Genomic DNA, 22719 nt, shown 5'->3' on the forward strand with positions numbered 1-22719 from the left:
GAAAAAACAACTTTTTTTCCGTCATTCTGAATCTTGTTTCTGTTTGTTGTACCATGTCTGAGTAAAAGTTTTAATACTCTGTTTTCATTTATTGTGGAGAGAAAGCCCAGCCTTTGTGTTTAACAGATGATACTTTTGCAGTAATGATGCATAATAAAAAAATCAGACAGCTTAACCTGATGATGGATGTGTTTGAACATCACACCTGGTCTCGGACCGTCTCCCGGAGAAGCGATGCTCTCAGTCCAGCAGGACCCCCGGGCCCCGGCTGACCACGGGCTCTGCACTCCTGGTTCTGGACCTCTAGAGGGAGCACTGACCTTTAGTCCTGACAACGTCCCAACGTCTCCTGTCCGCTCCACCACCTCCCTTCCTTCGATCGGAGTTCCTGAGTAAGGAGGCGCTCCCCACCTTCGTTACTCACCGTGGCCAATAAGAATGCAGCACGGCTGATTAAACAGTCACCCCACACTGGAGGCTCTGTTCACTCAAACATATACATCTTTTTAAACATATAGTTGAATATTATAGTTGTGCATAGTTTAGAAATTAGTCTTTCTCTCTTCATATATTTGACTTCTTACTCATAATCTCTGAGGATTTTTCCTCCATTAAAGAATAACTGAGATTAACTTTTGTTTAATTTATCATAAATAATAAATTTGACCTAATTTAAGATTATTCTCATGGGGATTTCTAATGATTTAATATAAATTAGGAGCCAATAATGATTTTTCTAAGTGAAATGATCAGATAAAATGAAGATGAACGTTCAGAGATCCTATCGGAAGTGTCACATGTAGTACCACCAGAGGGAGCAGACAATGAGCGCTCTGTTGAGGCTCCTTCAGAAGCGTCTTTACTAAAAAACCAGAAGTTTTATATTTTATTAGAAGAATCTGGCTGTATTTATAAATGTACAATCTTTTTAAAAAGTGACTTCCTGCAGGTGAAAGTTCTGCTTTTTTACAGAATCACTAAATCATCGTGACTAAGTGGTTTAAAATCAAAGTAATTCTGTTTTATTTTTTTTATCTTCTTGTGTGTTTGGTATTTATTTTGAGCCAACTTAATTCTTCAGAGTTCCCCATCCTCTTTTTTTTGTCCCTCATCTTCCTCACAGCTCCCTCCATCTTTCATGTCCTCTCTCCCTCCGCTTCGTCTTTTTCCCGTCAACCTTAAATGTTCTGCCTTGGTTTCTCTCCTCCCTGCCTCCCTCTGGCTCTACGCCTTCCTCCTGCCCTCCGCTGGTATGTGAAGCTGCAGAAAGACACCTTTATGCTGAGGGTCAAATTCCTCCTGATTTCTACAGAAATTTCACTTTTCACCAGGTGAATGTTATTGCTGTGCACCGAATAAACAAACCGTGTTTGAAGTTGCTTGGCAGCAGGGATTGGCTGGATCCTGTGTGGTGAAGGTCCACACACACACACACACACACACACACACACACCTGTAGAGAACAGGGCTTAATTGAGGGTCACATTCTGCAGACAAGGCAATGCACCAGGTGGGTTTGATCCTCACTGTTATTTTCTGGTCTGTCAAGCAGACCTAAGCAATAAAATAAACACTGAAATCAAAAATTTAACTCAAGGTTTTAAGTTTTTATACATTTATTTTCCTTTTTAAATAACTACATCTATTCTTCACTGATGCACAAAGTGTTTAAGTATCAATAAGTTTGTCAAAATCCTCTGGAAGAACTGCAAGCATCTATTTACAATTTCACATTATATATTTTATAGAACAAATAAAAACTCACGCGTGAGCATTCATGTACGATCGGATTGGATCTCAGAAGTCCAGACTGTCTGGAAAAGAAGGAAAAACTTTAGGAATGACTTTGTAAAAACATTTAGCAAAAAGCAAACCCCTGGCCAGCCGCTGTCCCGTGTTCTCTCAGTTATAATCACATGTTGGGACCTTTTTGGGTTATAAACAGACCAAATGTGAGCCAAGGTGCACTTAGATGACTGAGCTAAATGTGGGAGAAACACGAAATATATAATCCTGCGTTTGCGGACAGATGGTCTTTGTAATCAGGAGAATATGGCAGACAGTCAGAAATCCTTGGAGGTTAAAATGTTCCAGAGTCAGCAAAAACTGAATCTGCAATAAATTTAGCATTTGATTTAAAATATGAATGTCGCTTTTTGGTAACTGCTTTAATTTACTGAAACTTGTGTTTTGGGACGTTTTTCACACTCGCACTGCGACTCTTGAGATTTTCTGGGTGTTTTACAGAGAATGGTGCGTGAGAACACAAAATGTCCCTCAGGATGTTTTCCACCCGCTTCCTGAGGGAAGTATCTGGAGCATCAGCTGGTGAGACGACACGCAAACGCAGCAGGAACTCTTCTGGGGTGTTGAAGTGCTTTTAGAGCATTCTCACGTAAATCTCTTATCTCTGTAGTGAGAGAAAAAGGGAAATGTATGTTTATATTTGCATCATCAGCATCACTTTCATAGTTTTGAGCTCTTTTCATTAAGAATGTAACTTCTACCTAAAATAAAATCTAAAAGCTGCAGGAACGGCCGAGATTATGTTCCGTAAATCCCAAAAGTGAGATTAAGTAAGTAACAGGAACATGAACAGCATTGACAGATGCTTGATGCCAGGTTACAGCAAACATGCTCATGTCCACCTGCAGTTCCTCCGCAGGCAACAAGAACTTTCTGAATTCAAGAGAAGCTTGTCTCCCCGACAGCGATTTCAGCTACAGATCATATTTGAAGCAAGATTTCCTGAAACCGTTTAGAATTTCTTATAAACGAGCTTTCAGACAGAATTATTATTGAAATGTTTTTGTACACTTTTATAGGAAAAGTCACTTGAGACCAATTTAAATCTTGAAACTGGTATGGAAGCTTCTTAATGTGTGTGTGTGTGTGTGTGTGTGTGTGTGTTGAGGTTTTTGTCTGTTTGCCATGAGCGAACGAGGGGAAAATGAGAGAAGATGATGGGAAGACAAAAGGAAGAGGGAGGGTGGGGTTTTCCTTCTTCCTCCTGGGTTGGTGTGTGTTTTGTGCATTCGCTAAAAGCCCGGATGAGACTGAACCAGAGATGAAAAGCTCTTTGATGGCTTTTCAAAGGCCTGACAGATTGGAATGAGCTCATGACCATTACAGATGGATTGTTTTTATTGCTGCTTTCCCTGACCTCATTAAGAGGCTCCGCTGCCCTGAACAAATCCTCCTTTTGCTTTGGAAATGTAGTTATTTGTTTTTCCTTTCTGTAACGCGTGTGTGTGTGTGTAATTGGGACGGCTGCTTCATCACTTCCTTGGGTCCTAATTCTCTTCTCATCCTCCTCGTTTAAACTTTCCTCTTTTGTCTTTTCTTAATCTGTAAAAATGTGAGGAGCTAAACCGTAAAAACGGAAATTAAATATTTTGTTCTGATGTTCAGGTAGAAGTTCTTGTCTAAATCTTTATTTTTGCAAATGGAAACTTTTACAAACCTCCACATTTTAGTTGACAAACCTGAAAATCTGATTTGAAAACTGCGTAATTCCTCGAGTTTAAAACACAAGTTTCTGATCTGTTGGATCAGCTTTGCAGCAGAACCAGGATCACTGATCATGTGCGCCTCCGTTTGTCACAGTAGACGGGTTTCTCACCTAAACTTCTCTAAATGTATATATTTTTATATTTTCATGCCATAACTGACCAGAAATTTTTAATCTATTCATATTCAGACTTCTACTTTTACCTAAATAAATATATGAAACTGCATGAAATGCTTTATTCTAAACATTCTTTCAGATTTATGAATCAGTTACTGAATCATTTATAAAACCTCCACCGGCTAACTTCTCCACTTCTCCACCCTTTGCTCTCAAAGCTCTCCTCCTTCCCTTCAGGCCCATCTTCCTCCCAGGCTCCTCTCCTCCTCACTACTGTACTCAGAGAGCAGGTCCAGCTTTCAGGAGCTGCCAGTCTCACAAAAGGCTCCACTGTTTCCCCCCTCTGTGTTTCCTTTGCTGCCACCCTACCCCCTTCCTCAACACCCCTGTGGTACATTCCCTCCCTCTCCCCTGGTGCATTCCTTATGACCTGGAGCGGCTGAGGAGTCCCTCTGTCAGCGACTCTGTGAAGGTGGAACTCTACCTCCTCTGATCTGGGGAAGCTGTCGTTTTCGGTTTAGTTTGAGTTCACCTGGTGTGACTTTTACCAACAAGTGGAGCGCTTAAGGAGAGGATTACATGTCTGCTATTAAAGAAAGCGTTTAGCTATTACCTTAATGTAATGTTTCCAGTTTATTTACTGATTTATTTATTTTTATTTTGAGTTAATCAACAATTTGAGCTCATCTTTCATCATATTTTACTTTAGATCTAAAGTTTCCATCAGAGAGCAGATTAAGACTGCAGCCACACTTTGAGTTGACTTGAGTAGTTTGAATGAAACAGGAAACTAAATGCACATGAAAAACTTAATAGGAAATAAAATTTCTGAAAACTTGAATTTTTCAGTTTTAGAACACAAAAACTTTGTGGGAGTTGATTTTCTCCAAATTATTGAGTTCTGGTAACTTACTCGGGTGTAGGTCAGTTTAGCACCTGGAAACGTTTATTTTGAAACTCTGCTGTAATGATACCTGTGGAATAAAGTTTCTGTGCAACTCTTTTTCTCTTTTATTTTGAAACATTCGGTTGCTAAACGTACTTACTGATTGTGTCACTTTCCTTTATATTATTTAATGTATTATTTATTATTAAATCTATGAGCGAAGCTGAGAGGTTTTGTTGTGCAGTAAATAACGGTTGACAGATTCTCAATGAGGTTTATTATTCCTCTGAGCCTAAAGCTCAACAGCTGATATTAAAGACCCCCCCCCACACACACACACACACACACACACACACACACACACACAGTTCATTTAACACCAAGTTCACCACGATGTCACCCTGACATCACCTGACCTTCACCTCGACCCCACAGGGTCCATGAGCGAGTCATGGTTACAGTGGGGCTTGGCGGCCATCTGTCCCTCCATCATTTACCCAGCTGGATGCTTGTGATGCTTCACATTCTTGGGGCTTCTCCTTTTTCATCCTTTACAATTAGGAAAACCACAGTGGAAGCTTGCTGCTCGTCACTGATGATCTTTTGTCGACAGAATCAATTAAGAAATTCTTTCTGGTTCTTTCTCAGGGAACCACAACGTGTTTAGGCTTAAGAGGTCAGATCATCACAGATTTATATCTGCAGCTTTTTTTGTGATATTTTTAGAATCAATAAATTAAAGTAGGCTGAATAATAAATGTCTGAATACAAGTTAAGATTGAGCTTTCAGGTTATTTTTAACTTTGAGCCTCATTAATAAAACCTGACCAGCTGTGAAATAAAGAGAGACTCGTCGTGCACCTGTCTAGATGTACCTGTGTGGTTTAGGGTGTGCGGCTCCACCGTAGCTCATCATGACTTTGGTGTGTTTTGAATTTTAAACATTTCATCATAGATGAACAGTTTTAATAAGTAAAAAAAATTTATTTCATCTACTAATTCTTAAGTTTTACACTGAAAACATAGAAATGTTCTAAAGTCACCTTGTTTTAGTCAGATGTGCATCCATTCATCTATCATCCATCCATCCTTTCATCCATCCAACTGTCTATACATCCATCCATCTATGCATTCATTCATCCATCTAAGCATTCATTCGTTCATCCATCTATCCATCAATGCATTCATCCACCCATCCATCCATTAATCCATTCATACATTCATCCATCCTTTATATCCATCCATCTGTCTATTCAACCATCCATCCATGCATCCATCCATCTATCATCAATCCATCCTTTCATCCATCCATCTGTCTATCCATCCATGTATTCATCCATCCGTTTGTCCATCAACGCATTCATCTATCCACCATCCATCCATCCATCCATCCATCCATCAATGCATTCATCTATCCACCATTCATCCATCCATCCATCCATCAACCATCCATCCATCCATCCATCCATCCATCCATTTGTCCATCAATGCATTCATCTATCCACCATTCATCCATCCATCCATCAACCATCCATCCATGTATCATCCATCTATTCATCCATCCATCATCCATCCATCAGTGCATTCATCTATCCACCATTCATCCATCCATCCATCCATCCATGTATCATCCATCCACCCATCCATTTTTCCATCAATGCATTCATCCATCCACCATTCATCCATCAACCATCCATCCATCCATCCATCCATGTATCATCCATCCACCATTCATCCATCAACCATCCATCCATCCATCATCCATCCATCTACTCATCCATCCATCCATATGTCATCCATCTATTCATCCATCCATCCATGTATCATCCATCCACCCATCCATTTGTCCATCAATGCATTCATCCATCCACCATTCATCCATCAACCATCCATCCATCCATCCATCCATGTATCATCCATCCACCATTCATCCATCAACCATCCATCCATCCATCATCCATCCATCTACTCATCTATCCATCCATATGTCATCCATCTATTCATCCATCCATCCATCCATCTCTCCTTCCACCCATCCATCCATCCATCCATCCATCCATGTATCATCCATCTATTCATCCATCCATCCATATGTCATCCATCTATTCATCCATCCATCCATCCATCCATGTATCATCCATCAACCCATCCATTTGTCCATCAATGCATTCATCCATCCACCATTCATCCATCAACCATCCATCCATCCATCCATCCATGTATCATCCATCCATCTACTCATCCATCCACCATCCATCCATCCATCCATCATCCATCCATCTACTCATCCATCCATCCATATGTCATCCATCTATTCATCCATCCATCCATCCATCTCTCCTTCCACCCATCCATCCATCCATCCATCCATCCGTGTATCATCCATCCACCATTCATCCATCAACCATCCATCCATCCATCATCCATCCATCTACTCATCCATCCATCCATATGTCATCCATCTATTCATCCATCCATCCATCCATCTCTCCTTCCACCCATCCATCCATCCATCCATCCATCTCTCCATCCACACCTCTGTTTTATTCTGGAACCTCCACATGTAAATACCTCTGATCCCTCCAGCTCTTTACTTCTGTCCAGACTCTCTCTCCTCATCAATGGTCCTCATTCATTCCCTCTCACCCTCCACATGCCTGTGCCCCCCCCCCCCCCCCCCCCCGACTCTATTCATTCCTGTGATTTTTCCTGCCTGTACCTTTCCACGGCCCTGAGCGTCCCCTCCCAGGCAGCCGTTTCCTCGTGTGAGTCCTATCGCTCTCCTCCATCTGTGGCTCTGCTTCACTTCAGGGATTTGAGCGTTTCGATTCTGATCTACATGTGGTTTGTCAAACGTAGACAATACTCCCCGGCATGTGTAACAGAGAAATGGAGACGGTTGCATTACATTTGGGCACATGTCTCAGTTCCATGTTTTGATATTAATCTTTTAAACGTCTCTGTGAAGCACAGAGTGGCTTTTATAGTACATGAGTTTATGTTTCTGACAAACGAAACCTAAACTTCAAATATTCTGAAATAACTTCCCTCTTGCTGCCCTTTATTAGTCCGGCCGTTATACGCCATCTGGCCAAATTACCTTCTAGCTGAGGATAATTGTGCTAAATTGAGCAAATCTCGGAGTTCACCCACTCCTATTTTTAAAGACGAAGGAAATGCTGCCTCCAAACTCCCAGAGAAGAATTGCTTTGTGTTGAAAGACAGAAACTAAATGAACGTAAGAAAAGAGAAATTCTGAAGTGGGAGAGAACCCAGATCTCCTTCAGAGCATCAAACCTCCTCAAAGGACGTGTTTACGTTACACACTACACACACACACACACACACACACACACACACACACACTCTGCTATACATCAGCTCACGGACACTCACCCCACTCAGAAAACACACCCACTTGTGTGCACCCTCACTGTACCTCCTCCCCCCTCCTGCCTATTTGGTTATGTGGTCAGCTGTACCCAGATTAAACTTCACTGACCTATTCTCTGTCCAGATTACCTTTTTTTAACCTGGCTCAGCACACCTTCTGCAGCTTCATCCCTTTGAGCTGAGTGTGTTGTACACACTCTTTGACCCCCCCCCATCGGTCCACTCCCTTTCTCCGTTTCCTTTCCTCCCTGCTCTGATCTATTTCAGTGTGTTGTGGCTTGCTGGGTGTGTGTGTGTGCGTTAGTGGCCCTGCCCTGTAAAATACAGACTTTTCAAGGAAGTCAACTGGATAATATGGTCGCTTTATTGTAATTATAAGGTTCTCCTTTTGGAAATAGCCCACAGAGAGCGAGCTGCCCACAGGCACTCACTGGGTCCATCCTGCAGAGTCGATGCCACCTCTGCTGCTCTCTGGCCTCCCGTCTCCTCCAGCCTTGAAGTTTCCCTTGCTTACTTTGACCCAGATGTTGCCGCACCAGGCGGTTTAGTCAGCTGTACTAATCACCCTTTCATATTTCACTCGGTCACACGTCGGGTCTGTCTGGACGACTCGTGAGGATTCAGTTTCATGGGTGGCTACATCTGATCCCGGTTTTCTTCAAGGCAACGTGGTTTCTGGCTCCTTGTGTCCCTTTAAGTATCATCCCAGCTAATTACAAGTTTTTATTAATTCAGACGTAGCTGACAGTGGAGTTTAGTTTTATGATTGGAGGGTTTGTTTTAACCTTCTGTGTAGGTTTTCATCAGGATGTGACGACTAGGAACACCTGCCTCAGCATCTGAGGAACGCCACAGCTCTGTTTCCAGAGGATGAAGTCATGCCGAGTCGTCTTCGGAGTTTATGGACGTTCCATTATGTGGATGCTCAGTTTGTGTGGATGAAACTGAGCGTGGGCGCTGGAGGAAACAGGTTAAAGCCGCATCAGACTCTGATGATATTTGCTGCAACAGCACAAATAAATAATTAGATGTGATAAGACTCGTTTACAATATTAAATCAATACAAAATAAAAATTTTAGATGATGTTTTAAGCCTAAGTAAGCTCTAGTTTACAAATCAGGTTTTTTTAAGCTATTGTTGGGAAAGACGGAACACAAAATCGATAGGTGGATTGGTGCTGCGTCTGCAGTGATGCGGGCGTTGTACCGGTCTGTCGTGGTGAGGAAAGAGCTGAGTCAGAAGGCGAAGCTCTCGATTTACCGGTCGATCTACGTTCCTACCCTCACCTATGGTCGTGAGCTTTGGGTAGAGACCGAAAGAACGAGATCACGGATACAAGCGGCCGAAATGAGTTTTCTCTGCAGGGTGGCTGGGCTCTCCCTTAGAGATAGCGTGAGAAGCTCGGTCATCCGGGAGGGGCTCGAAGTAGATTAGCTGCTCTTCCACATCGAGAGGAGCCAGTTGAGGTGGCTCGGGCATCTGGTTAGGATGCCTCCTGGTGAGGTTTTCCGGGCACGTCCAACCAGGAGGAGGCCTAAAGGTAGACCCCGGACACGGTGGAGGGACTTTGTCTCAACTGGCGAGGAAACACCTTCAGATTCCCCCAGAAGGAGCTGGCCCAAGTGGCTGGGAAGAGGGAAGTCTGGGCCTCTCGGATAAGTGGATGATAATGGATGAATGGATGGATATCAAGCTAACACAACGCCCTCAAATTCTTCCTGTTAAACTTAATTTTGACTCTAAATCCTGTAGCTGGGTCAGAAGTCTAGTAGGAACATGTAAAGCCTAATTTACTCGAGAATCCAACACCAATCATTAGGACATTCCATAAAATCTATTATTGCTTCACATATTTTTTGTTTTTGGTTAAATCAAGACCCGGGACCAAATCAATAAATCTTGCTCTTACAGGCGACCTCCAGCACCAGCATAAACCTCTCGTGTCTCTTGGGGTGTCTCTTTTTACAGCCTGCGGTGTCTTCTTTCTGAGCAAATTGAGGCCAGAAACAAACAGCCTGTCCTCAAAAAGAAACACTCGGTCCAGTGTGTGCAGACCGCCAAAATAAAAGCCAGCGCTGCCACGATGAGGAAGTGTTTCCTGGAGTCTGATGCAAAACAAAACCTCCTGCAAAGAAAACAACATCTCAGTAAAGATAACACGGTTGCACATAAGATAGTTTAATGTCATGTTTTGAATTCAGGATTTTTATTTAACTTTTATATTAATTACATTTAGTTTGCATCCCTGCAGCTGCTCTGTAGCCTTCCACAACACACTGGTTTGATTTTATTGGGTGAATGGATTTTTTCTTCATTCAAGAACCCAAAAAACGTTATTTTTTTAGTTTAATCTGAAACGCAGAACTTTGTGCATTCCTGATTTCTCATGATGGTCCACGGCATCTCAGCTCATTCTTTTGCAGAATCACTGATCGAGTGACTCTTTATTAAAAATACAGCACTTAGAGATTTAGCAGCACATTTTCTTCTTTTTACAGTCTTCAAATTTGCAGACAGCCAAAAATCTAAAACACTGCAGCTTTTAAACTCTTGAAAATATATTGACAAGTTTTTCACCCACTAATCCCAGGGAACAAAATTTATGAAGCACCACAAAAAAGTTTTTTTAAGGGGTATTCCACCCAAAGTGATAATTTGATGAGTGGGAAAAACATTTGTAACCAGCCCAGTCATTCTTCTGACCCAGCTGTACTCCCTTAGCGTTAGCTTAGCATAAACACAGTAAGTGAATGGGACCAACTAGCATTGTGAGCAAAAAAAATAAAAAATCCTTAAAATCACTCAGTAGTGATCCTAATTCTGTTAATCAGATTGACTACAAGTGAAAATAAAACGTAACACGAAGGAATCACAGGCGACATTTTAGACCTGGGACTACTTTATGACAACGCACAGCTGTAAGCTTCCACCAAATTTGTGCTTTCATTCATTTAGAAAGATAAATCCAAATCCCCGTGGTCACCCTCTTGCATTTTGCTGTTACACCATATTACTGCAATAATCCAACGGGGGCAGGCTAAATGCTGCTTTAGAGCCGGCCTTTCACATTTCATCACCTTAACGACCAGAAGAAACTGTTATTGGCTACAGAGGGGTTCACGTTTAGACTCAGAGTGATCCCAACCTGCAGGCGTAACACATTCTGGTGTTGCCTTTAGATTCTTTTATTTGCCCCAATGATGGAAACCTAAAATATAATTTTAGTAAGTAGCAGGTCATGATCTGCTTGGAAATTCCTGCCAGTATTAGAAAGTTTTGCCTCATTTATGAACCCAGTTGAGCAGAAAAGCCTGTTTGACACGCGTGACATTTAGTTTAAGTCTATAAATTATAAGAAACACTCCTCACCTCATCAAAATACATTAAAATGACCTGTTACTTCAATATAATGGGACACATTTTTATTTTTATTTAAGGTGTAAACACAGATTTCTTCTTTTTCAGGCGTCTTATTTAATCCAGGGCTTGTAATCTTTCCTAATCCAGTCGTTCTGTACACAAAAGCAGTTTTTGCACACTTTGCTGTCGTTTCTGAGGCCAGAGAAAGAATTAAAATGAGGGGAGTGATCCTGGAAAGTACCACAGATTACAAACACACCCCTCAGAAAAGAAAACACAAATGGGTGAAGAAATGAAAGGTGGCAAGAAAGAGTGAGTGGTGCAGCGCATCGGGGATGATTACGGTTAATTACTGCTTTGTGGATCTGAAGTCTGCTTTCAAAGAAAGTGACTAACCATGGGCTTAGAGGCAGGAACGTTTAAGAGCCAGACGGCTGCTGGGCACATGGGAGAGCTTTGAACATGACACGGAAGATGCTTTAAGTGTTTATGACAAGTGGATGTGAACGTTGCTTTGAATTTTTTCTTTAGTCTGGAAGCTAAAAGTGTTTTTGCACAAATGCAATCAGTGGCAATTTAGGGTATGTGTGCATGTGTATGGGAGGTGGAGATAATTGGAAAACTTAAGTAAAATGTGATATAATTCCAAAGATTTGTGGTCATTTTTAAGGATTTTTAAAATAATAATTTATAAATTTGAATAAAATTTAGATTAAGATAAATCACATCACAGGTTACATCCATGTTTAAATCTCTCTTCTACATGAACTGATGCTTTAAGGTTACGTGTAACTGACCAGTCAGATTCAGAGGCGATTTCCGGATGGAGCAAAGGGGCGTGGTTAGTTGCGCGGACGGAAATCTGATTGGTTGTTTCAGAGCTGGCTCTATTCTGCCTCTCAGCTCATTCCAACTGGTTCCAGTTTACCTGCTCGGTTCACCAAAACAGTTAGACACAAAAAAGAGGTGGATAAACATAAAAATATCCCTTTTCTTGTAGCATTTTGAAATATTTAATATATTTAACAGAAAATCTGAATGTATAAAGTTTATTTCCCCCTCAGCTGTCCCTCTGACCAGCATCAGACCACAAACACGCAGCTGAAATAAAGACGCCATTGTCGTTTGTGTGTCAGCTGAAATGTTTCTAAATGCCTCTCATTAACAGTTCGACCTACTCCCGTAAACTTCTGAACATCTGCGTGCGCCGAGCGCGCAATTACGCACGCCCTCTCTTCCTCTCCTTTACCATCCACTCTGCCCATTCCACGCATGCACGCACTCACTTACACATGCACGCACTCACACACACTCACCGGTCGCCCTCTGTGTGAGAAAGTAAAGAAGGGGAGAGGGAAAAAAGAGCGAGTGAGAGGGAACGTGACTCCAGGTCTCTCTGCACTCTGGGTCCTCGTACCCAGTCTGACTCAATGGGGCTTTAGCACGAAGGGGTTAAACGTTAAGATTAAAGATATTTATTCGCCCAAACCCCGTTTTAGTGATTAGACTTCATGTGCTGACACACGCTGTTGTACCCCATCAGGACGGAACGAGGTGAAGACGTCTCCAGAGGCGTGCCTTTTTGTCTGCTGCCTCGCAGAAGGTACAGTCGGGCTCCCCTTCGCGGCTGACTTTCTGTGAGAGGAACTAACACCCCCACAAGCTACAGCTACAGCTCAGCCAGGCCGGTGAAACTACTGCAACACTATGGATATTCGAGACTGTGCCTTCCGGAAGAAACGGAGACCGTGGCGCATGGACTTCTCCTCCTTCGCCCTGGTTACGGTGGCGCTCACCTTGTGCCAAACGACCGTGGCTCGAGCAGGTAAGCCAGCATCTCTTATTAAAACTCATAATTTCCCTTTTACTACACGACCAGTGCACGCGCGCGCACGCACACACACACCTGTTGCGTTTAATCGGTTTAACAGTGTGCGTGATGAATACGCGCATCATCCATTATCGGACGCTGGCGCACCTGACCTGCTTCTTTACGTTTTCCCAAAAGAATGTGGTAAACAATGCCCCGCAGGCAGCGGTGGGCCCCGCAACATGTAAACCTCTCTGGCATTTGTTGCACAGAGATCTGCCTGTTTAGGTCTGGGACTTTATGCGTTGTGCACTTTGGTCGAATTCCCAGAACCTCCTGGTTTCGCGCAGTTATGACTGGATCATGCTGCTGGGAATCAGGCTGGAAGTTTGTTTAGATTCACCTGAAAAACAAACATGTTTTTGGCTTTAAAGATTTTTTTAATAACTCAGGTCATTTTGATGAATACTTTTATCAAAGGGTTCATTAAAAAGCTCAATACTGAAAATAATTTCTAAATAAAAATGTTCCCATTGACATAACTCCCTCAACTTTCTGTTCCTCAGCGTGTTTGCAGCTTACTGGTGGTGACAGGTGTCATCCCATGCAACGCTGCAGAAAAATACGTTGTTAACAAGTACATTTAATTATCTGTAATTAATAGCTGTGCAAGTAAATTTAAATATCATTTTCAGACATTTATAGATTTAAATTTCCTCCATGTTTGTTTTACTTGTTATCAGAAGAACATTTTGACCGGGTAGGTGGGTGGGGGTGGGGGTGGGGGGGTCCGGCTCCATCCAGAGGGGGGTGTGGGGTAGGATGGTGCTAACACCTGCTTTAGTTGCTTTCTGAGGATTTACCTGGTTTGTAATATTTGCTTTTGGTTTTTCTGATTTATAAATGAATCTGTTCACTCTGGCTTGTGGAGGCAGGTTGCAGCTGGATCCTGAGAGGTCGGCAGCTGTTTACCAGTTCAGCCTGTGCACCAGTCCATCCATCAGAGCCTCAGATGGAGGGATTTCATTATGATGATTAAGTATTTTAAGCATCCATTGGTATTAGGACTAATAAGATTAATATGATCTGATGAATTGGTTTGCTGTTGTCTCAGAAGATCATAGACCACCTTCACAGATATGATCAGAATTCAGTTTAACGTTTAGGTCCCCCCCCCCTCCCCCCCACGATCCCCACCAGCTGATTAGCCGCCCCTGGAACGACGGATCTGTCCCGTAACCCGCCGCTAGTCCTCTCAGAGCTGTTCTTCACAGAGAACCCATTTATTCATCCCAGTTCAGATCTCATAGGATCAGATATCATCTACAGAAAAATCTAATCAGATTCAGTTTACACAAACTTTTTTCTACTCCCAGGTGCTGAAGTTTCAGATTATGCAGACGAGTGATGTCGCTTAGATCATTGGAGGTTTTTGTGTAAATCTTTCTCCTCCTGTATCCTTTGGCCACATTTCCAGTTTCAGATTGTGAGATTGCACCTTCTCGTGGTCTCTGTGTGTATTTTGGAGGTGAAAGCCGAGACATTTTTACTTCTCATGAATAGGTTGCTATGCGGCAGAGCACCTCAGAGGCTGGGGCTTGGGGGTGAAAGCTCATAGTGTCTCCGTGTCTATGTGAGCTTTGTACAGCTCTGTTTGTGTATACGCGTCTGTAAGCTACGGAGCTCAGGGTGTGGAAACGTGTGCTGCATCGGTGTGAATGTGCCTCTGTGTGCAGGCTGCATATCTTAACCTGAAGGATGCTGAAGACGTTGGACAGAAGAAGGTCTTTAAACACACCTGTTGTCTGAAAACTCATGTTGGGTCCAACAGACTGAGCTCCAGACTCACATGGTGTGAGTGCACTTTGTGGTGCAGGAACAGATGTGGGCGTAAATGGTGACAGCGCCCCACCCAGGCAGTGAAAGCCCTATTTAGGGAGAAAAGTGGTCAGAATCTCACATGTTTATTCATTCTTCTCTGGGAGAATGAAGACAAAACAAGGAGGGGAGGATGAGCCGTTATCCAGAGATCTGCAGGCTCAGAAAGTCGGGCTGAGAAAGTCAGAGGGCACATTTTTCTTAACCTCATTTCAAAGCAGAGAACCTCTGAAAGGACAGTCTGTCTCCATCTGGCTAAACATAACAGAGCACAACCCCGCTCTCCCTCTCATTCTGTCGCTGCTGCTGAATGGAGCCACTGTGGAGGCAGAGCCGGGCATCCTCAGCTCGTACCTGTGAGTGTGTGGAAGTGTGTGATACTCCTGGCGACACCAGACTCAGACTGACATCGTTCACCTTCTACCCTCTGGTTTCCAAGACCTCATCATCATTTCCCAGGGATCTCTGTGGCTTTGGTGATTCACATCTGTCTTCCCTTTAATTTTCTCACCCATAAGTTCACCAGGTTCAACATCAGATCCATATTATTCCAGTTTGTCTTGATGCTTTCCATCTGATACGATAGTGGGGTGTTCCTAATGAGAGCAACTGCCTGAAGCTGATTTCAAAACGTTCAGCTGAGAATTTAAAATGAAAAACATTGTTTTGTAAAACCTGCCTAATCCCAGTTTGTGACACCTTATTTTAAAACGTCATAATTTCCTCAATAAGTACGTTTATTTTTAATAATTTCTATCCAATTTGAGCTTTTTCGCCCTCAGTGAAGTCTTCCAGGTGCTAGTTTCTTCTGTCCTGCGTCCACATTTCGCCGCCAGGATTCACAAACCTCACCTAAACCCTAAATTCAACAATGTTTTATTCAGAAGTTGGTAGAGAAACACACCCTGGGAAAAAAGGCTACATGGAACACAAAGTTCATAGCAAACCATCTGTTTTTGGTGCCGATTAACGTCCACCAGCCCAAATGTTTGTCTTAATGATGACTCATCCAGACTGAGACTTTATTTTATTCTTTAATTTGTGTCTCTTGCATGAAGTTTAGTTCGAAGTTTGACAAAGTTTCTTTCTTTTCAGTGGATTTGGATTCCCTGAACTTGCCTTCAATCATTTTTTCAGGCTCAACCAATTAGTCCAAACCCAGACAGCGGTTTGAGACAAAAACACGCAGAAGTCACAACTGAGATGTGATTCACACCTCCAAACCTCCGTTTTACACCAAAACATTCCCTCAAAATGTCAACTTTCAGCAGCATCTTTTAGACAAAACCACATCGGCGACTCAGACTTGACGAGCCAGAGTGAGTCGGTGATAATTCTTTGGTTTTATAGGTGATGATTTAGTGGTTTGTTTGAGCAGATTCCTCCTGTTTGAGTGGAAGATGTACGACGACGGCAGACAAGCGTGCCAGCTTCATAATGACAGGCTGTCTGTGTAGGACGCTATTCTGAGTCACTGTTATTTTCTAGGAAGTCTCTGTAGGAGGCCCGTCGTGTGCTCTGATGTAAAAGTCGATCCTCTGGAAAATAAATGCTGGTTTTGACAGAAAGATTTAGATGGAGGACTTCTGTAGAACTTTAGTATCCTGACGCAGAACTTTATCACACATATTCTTGTTTATGTCCTAAAATCTATCTCCAAGCTGAAAGATCTGTAAAGCCCTACAGAATAAATGTAGTTTCCCAGAATGCACTGGGAGAAAAAGAGAAGAGAACTTCCTAAAGAGGCTTGACGTTTAAAGAGCGTCACCCCCTACCAGAGTATTACTCAACTCCCACTTCCTGTTTGAAAAATGCAACCAATGCTGTTGCCTAGCAGACCGAGATGGCGGAGCTGCTAACAAATACACACACAGGCTCACAACGACATTGTGACATCATATGGTACCAGCTAACATTCTAGGGTACCTCTTAGCCAATAGCGATGGCAGATTTAAAATGCCTTAAAAAATGGCACAACAATGACAGTTTTAGGCAGAAAATTAAAATTTTACTAAAATGCACTAAAGTGCTAAACTGTAACTATATAACTATAACACGTGTCTGCAGCATGATTAGACACGCATTTATATAGTTTATCAGAAAAAAAGTAGATTTGGGAGTGACTTGCTCTTTAAAGAAGGAATGCAATAAATACTAGAATAAATCTAAAACGTGTGGTTCAGTGAAAAAACATTTTGAATGATTACCTCTGATTCTAATGGGTCACTCTGAGTGTTTCATGCAGGCTAAACATGAAAATAGTCTCCTACACCTATCTCCTGCATTAACTTCTGATAGAAAACAGACAGTGAAACTCTAGGATTAGAAAATCCTGACAGATCTACGTCACACTGAACATTCATGGACTCACCCAACTTGGCTCACCACGGGGAAGGCTGTTGTTGGTTTAGCATCCAGGAAATAGCAGAGAACGTCTCTGCTAGTAGAAGCTAACCATTAATATTAGCAACTTCACCACACAGTAGAACTCCTCCAGGCTTGTGTTATATGTGGGGATAAAACATCAACGTTGCCAAGCAAACAGAGTCAGACTGGTAGAGTTGTGTTGCTTCAATTCAATTCAATTCAATTCAAAAATACTTTATTAATCCCAGAGGGAAACTGATTGCTGTAGTAGCTCATAATAATAATAATAATCAAGTAATCAAAGAGCTATTGTATATTACAATGGCTGTTGGCAGGAAGGATCTCCAGTAGCGGTCAGTGTTGCAGCCAAACTGAAGAAGCCTCTGACTGAAGACACTCTTCCGTTGTCGGACAGTCTTGTGAAGAGAACGCTCAGGGTTGTCCATCATTTTCTTGATTCTCTGGAGAATCCTTCTTTGCATCATCTCCTCCAGCGGTTCCACAGTCGTCCCCAGAACAGAACCAGCCTTTTTTATTAGGCTGTTGAGCCTTTTCAGGTCCCTGCTTCTGATGCTGCTACCCCAACAGACGATGGCTGAAGAGATTACACTCTCAACAACAGACTTGTAGAAGATCTGCAGCATCTTGCTACAGACATTGAAGGACCTAAGCGTCCTCAAGAAGTGCAGTCTGCTGTGTCCCTTCTTGTAAACGGCTTCGCTGTTCTTTCTCCAGTCCAGTCTGTTGTCCAGGTGAACTCCAAGGTGTTTGTATTCCTCAACCACCTCCACTTCTTCTCCCATGATGGAAACAGTGTTTGACTCCACCCTTTTTCTTCTGAAGTCTAAAATCATCTCCTTTGTTTTGTTCACGTTCAAGGTCAGATGATTGTTTCCTCACCATGCCACAAAGCGCTCCACCAGCTCTCTGTACTCAGCTTCCTGTCCATCTCTGATACACCCGACAACTGCAGAGTCATCTGAGTATTTCTGTAGATGACAGGTCTCGGACTTGTACTGGAAGTCTGAGGTGTACAGGGTGAAAAGGAATGGTGAGAGTACAGTCCCCTGTGGTGCTCCAATGCTACTGATCGCCTGGTTTGATGTGCAGTTCTTCAGCCTCACAATCTGTGGTCTGTTTGTCAGGTAGTCTTTAATCCAGGCGATAGTTGAGGCCCCCAACTGTGTCTTCTGGAGTTTCTGGCAAAGTATATCAGGCTGGATTGTGTTAAATGCACTGGAGAAATCAAAGAACACGACCCTCACAGTGCTGCCTGCTTTGTCCAGATGACAGTGAATTGGTTGAAGCAGCTGGATGATGGCATCTTCAACTCCAACTCCATGGCGATAAGCAAACTGCAGCGGGTCAGACTGAGGTTGAAGAGGTGCTGCAGAATCCCACAGAGCTGCTCTGCATAGGCCTTCAGTACCCTGGGGCTGACACCATCTGGACCTGCAGCCTTGTTCCTGTTCAGTCTCTCCAGCTGCCTCTTCACCTGACCTCTAGAGACAGATAGGTGGGAGGGGGAGGTAAATGGGGCAGCAGCATCTCCTGACTTGGTTGAAGACAGCTTTATAGAACCAGAAGAGTCCATGATGGCGTTAGAGGACAAAAGAGCTGGCGTGTGACAGGAAAATGTTGGATCAGAGGAGGATGGGATGTCTGATTGGCTGGGGACAGGCGAGGAGGATGCTGGGTTTGTTCCTGAACTGAACCTATTGAAGAACTTGTTCAGTTCATTGGCTGTGTCCAGGCTGCCATCTGTGCAATCCTTCCTCTGCTTGAAGCCTGTGATCTTCTTCATCCCTGACCAGACATCTCTGATATTGTTCCTCTGTAGTTTGTTCTCCAGCTTCTTCCTGTATGCCTCCTTGCTGTCTCTGATCTTGATCTTCAGTTGCTTCTGTGTACTCCTCAATAATTCCCTGTCTCCCTCCTTGAAGGCTCTTTTTTTCTCATTTAGCAGATTCTTCAGTTTACTGGTGATCCAGGGTTTGCTATTAGCAACACATCTCACTGTTCTGGTGGGTATGATGTTGTCCACACAGAAGTTTATATAGTCAGTGACACATCCAGTCATGGCATTGATGTCCTCTTCATATCCTTGGCAGAGAGTCATCCAATCTGTGGTCTCAAAACAACCCTGAAGGGCTTCTTCATCATCCTGTGACCATTTTCTCACAGTTCTTCTTGTCACAAGTTGCCTCTGAACAAGTGGTTTGTATTCTGATCAGAGAAAAACAAGATTGTGATCTGATTGTCCCAGAGGAGGTCTTGTTTTGGACATGTATGCATTCTTTACATTTGCAAAACACAAATCCAATGTCTTGTTTTCTCTGGTGGAGCAGCTGACAAACAGTTGAAATGTTGGAAGTGTAGCAGAGAGTGAGGCATGATTAAAATCACCAGATATAGCCACAAATGCATTGGGGTGCTGGGTTTGTAGCTTAGCGACAACGGAACTGATGGCATCACACTGATGGCATCACATTGGAAACATTGGAACATCACATCACGAATGGAAACCAGCTTGTTGCCATGGTTACACATCATAACAAATGCTCAAAAAGTGAAAAAATAGCTGTAAAAATCCTCCAAGCTTCACAGCACCAGAAACAGAAAAGTAAAATGTCCAAAAAATACTGTTTTTCTTAAGACGCTAGAAGAAAAAATGTCCAAGATAAGGCAGAAAAAATGTCCAAGAAAAGGCTGTTAGCTGTTAGCCAAAGAGAGGTCAGATGTCCAAATATCAGGAAGTAAGACTCCAAATCCTGTCATCTGAAGCTCTCCTCTGACCTGGCTCACTTCTAGTTCCTAAAACGGGAGCACCGGGGCTTTTTGTACCCAGAGAACAACTTACAAGGCATTCATTGCTACTAGAGACCTTTGCAAGTGTGTTGATTAAATGAGTGAACCACACCTTTAATGTGAGGTTGTTTTGTTCCAGTTCCAACTACTTTGTGTACTTTAAGCAGTAAGAAAAAAAATAAAAGAAATATGATTTCTAGCATCCAGTAACTACAGTTTTCAGTCAAACATTTCTACTTATCTGGAATCATAAACATGATTGAACAACATTAATGCAGACTCCTCCCAGTATAGAAAGTGTAATAATAGATGTCACAACTCCTCAGACCCCCTCACCCACCACCTCTTCACTGTTAATTATACCCATAAAACGTGGTCGCCATGTTTCTGACGTGGGGATTTCCAGACTGAAATATCTCGCTGTGATCATGAACGTCATGTAGAGCTCTTGCGATCTTCTCTTTAATAAAAGTCTGATTTGTGACTTCAGCTGGTTGTTAGATGTATGGAAATAAATGAGGTGCACACTTTTAGATCTGAGTTTGAGTCTTCTCAGGATTAGAACGATCAACTGGTGAAGCCATCCTTCACCAGCTTTTTGTTCTTCTGAGGGTGCTCTTGTGTTCGCTAGTGAAAATGTTTAGTTTTAGCATCTTTCTGGTTATAAAAGTTAAGCTCTGAGAGCATGACCTTCCAGGATTCAGGAGCTCATCTTTGTGCTCATCATTCCTCACCAGTCTAGTGTGTAATTTGTGTTTCCTAAATCTGAGCGGTGGAACGGAGCAGGGAACCTCTGACTCTCCTGGTCAGGCTGCTTTGGTCCCATGCAGGCATGTCAGGATCCACCCTCTGATCCAAACTGGGCCTGCGGCCTACAGTGCAGAAACCACACCAGACTCCACCACGATGCATGTCGGCAGCATCAGTGGAGCATGTGCAGACTGGCACAGACCACATAATGGTGGCTGGAATACTGTAAAGGTTGGTCCTGATCATCCAGATCCATCCCAGAAGACTCCAGAGTCCAGCTGCTGGTGCAGTTGTATGTCGATGTGTGTGACAGAGGAAGGCACAGAGAGATAACACTACAGGATTAAGACTTTTTGTCTTAGTATTTACTGGAATGATTGACTTGAATTGAGAAGAAATTTGTTTTTTGGAAAATAAAAGCAACTATGAGGAAAAAGCATCACATTGTAAAGATACGAAGTTAAATCTTTCTCACACTTCAGCAACAACCAGAATCAGAGGCAAACTCTTTTTAAATGCTTCAATATTTGATGTTTAGCTGATTTTATTCACAGCACAGCATTGAAATTATCTCTTTTTTTCATAATCTTTACAAATTCTCTGCAGCTTTTTGCAGGTTGCACATTTTTGATGACTTCCTGTTTTCTCTGCAGATCTCCCTCAGGTTTAACAAGCATCTCAGTTGTATTCATTTAGGAATTACTCATAAATCAGATTTATATTTTTATCATTTCCTTTTCTGAGCTACTTTCCAGGCACAGTCACATGGTGGAACGTCTACATGATAATTAAAGCCACAACGACAAACCAAACCCTGGTTTAAGTCGTGTAAGTTTTAATAACTCCTTCTGTCCAGCGTGGACACTCATAATAGCTTTGCTGTCTGTGTGTATGAGGCTTTATAAATAAGTCATAACTATAGAATCCGTTTTGAAAATTATAACCTGCAGTTTGAGAGCTGCTCATACTTTTACCACTGTGGTCGGCTGGGAGGATGAAGGCAGAGCTGAGATCAAAGTTCACTTAGAAAAAACTCTGCATCCTCTGATGGGCCTGAGATGCTCCGTGCTACAGCTTAGCGAGGCCGTTGTGCACCTGCAAATGTACGAGTGTGTGTGCTTGTGTGTGTGTATGTGTGCGTGCGTGTGTGTGTGCTCGTTTGTGTGCATGTGTGTGTGTGCATGTGTGTGTGTGCTTGTGTGTGTGTGCTTGTGTGTGTGCATGTGTGTGTGCTTGTGTGTGTGTTTGTGTGTGGGTGCTTGTATGTGTGTGCATGTGTGTGTGTGTGTGTGTGTGCTTGTGTGTGTGCATGTGTGTGTGTGCATGTGTGTGTGTGCTTGTGTGTGTGTGCTTGTGTGTGTGCTTGTGTGTGTGTTTGTGTGTGGGTGCTTGTATGTGTGTGCATGTGTGCATGTGTGTGTGTGTGCTTGTGTGTGTGTGCATGTGTGTGTGTGCTTGTGTGTGTGTGCTTGTGTGTGTGCATGTGTGTGTGCTTGTGTGTGTGTTTGTGTGTGGGTGCTTGTATGTGTGTGCATGTGTGTGTGTGTGTGTGTGTGCTTGTGTGTGTGCATGTGTGTGTGCGCTTGTGTGTGTTTGTGTGTGTGTGCTTGTGTGTGTGCATGTGTGTGTGTGTGTGCTTGTGTGTGTGTTTGTGTGTGTGTGTGCTTGTGTGTACTCACACGTCTTTTCTTGGCAGAACTTTGCCAAATACCAGACACACACTCCAGCTGACACGTTGACCTCGTCACCTCTCACCTTTACACAACAACCATATTGTTATTCACACAGAGCAGGAAGAACGTGTTATATTTACAACAACGCTACACACACACACACAC

The 22719-nt window shown here is 42.8% G+C and overlaps 2 protein-coding genes across 2 annotated transcripts in view; both read left to right on the forward strand.

The window, feature by feature from the left end:
• rxrba (retinoid x receptor, beta a) overlaps nt 1-12929 on the forward strand; it is a 33365-nt gene extending 20436 nt beyond the window's left edge. The window contains exon 10 of the mRNA XM_070547579.1: nt 12812-12929. Within this exon, the coding sequence (XP_070403680.1) occupies nt 12812-12899 (88 nt within the window). The 3' untranslated portion in view covers nt 12900-12929. The remainder of the gene's footprint in view (nt 1-12811) is intronic.
• Nucleotides 12930-12951: 22 nt separating this feature from the next.
• The window catches only part of LOC129164609 (collagen alpha-2(XI) chain-like), a 56760-nt gene continuing 46992 nt past the window's right edge, over nt 12952-22719 (forward strand). Inside the window, 1 exon segment of the mRNA XM_070547580.1 lies at nt 12952-13093. Coding sequence (XP_070403681.1) covers nt 12976-13093 — 118 coding nt within the window. The 5' untranslated portion in view covers nt 12952-12975.

This window comes from Nothobranchius furzeri, chromosome 19 (assembly GCF_043380555.1).
Source record: "Nothobranchius furzeri strain GRZ-AD chromosome 19, NfurGRZ-RIMD1, whole genome shotgun sequence".
Classification (NCBI taxonomy): domain Eukaryota; kingdom Metazoa; phylum Chordata; class Actinopteri; order Cyprinodontiformes; family Nothobranchiidae; genus Nothobranchius; species Nothobranchius furzeri.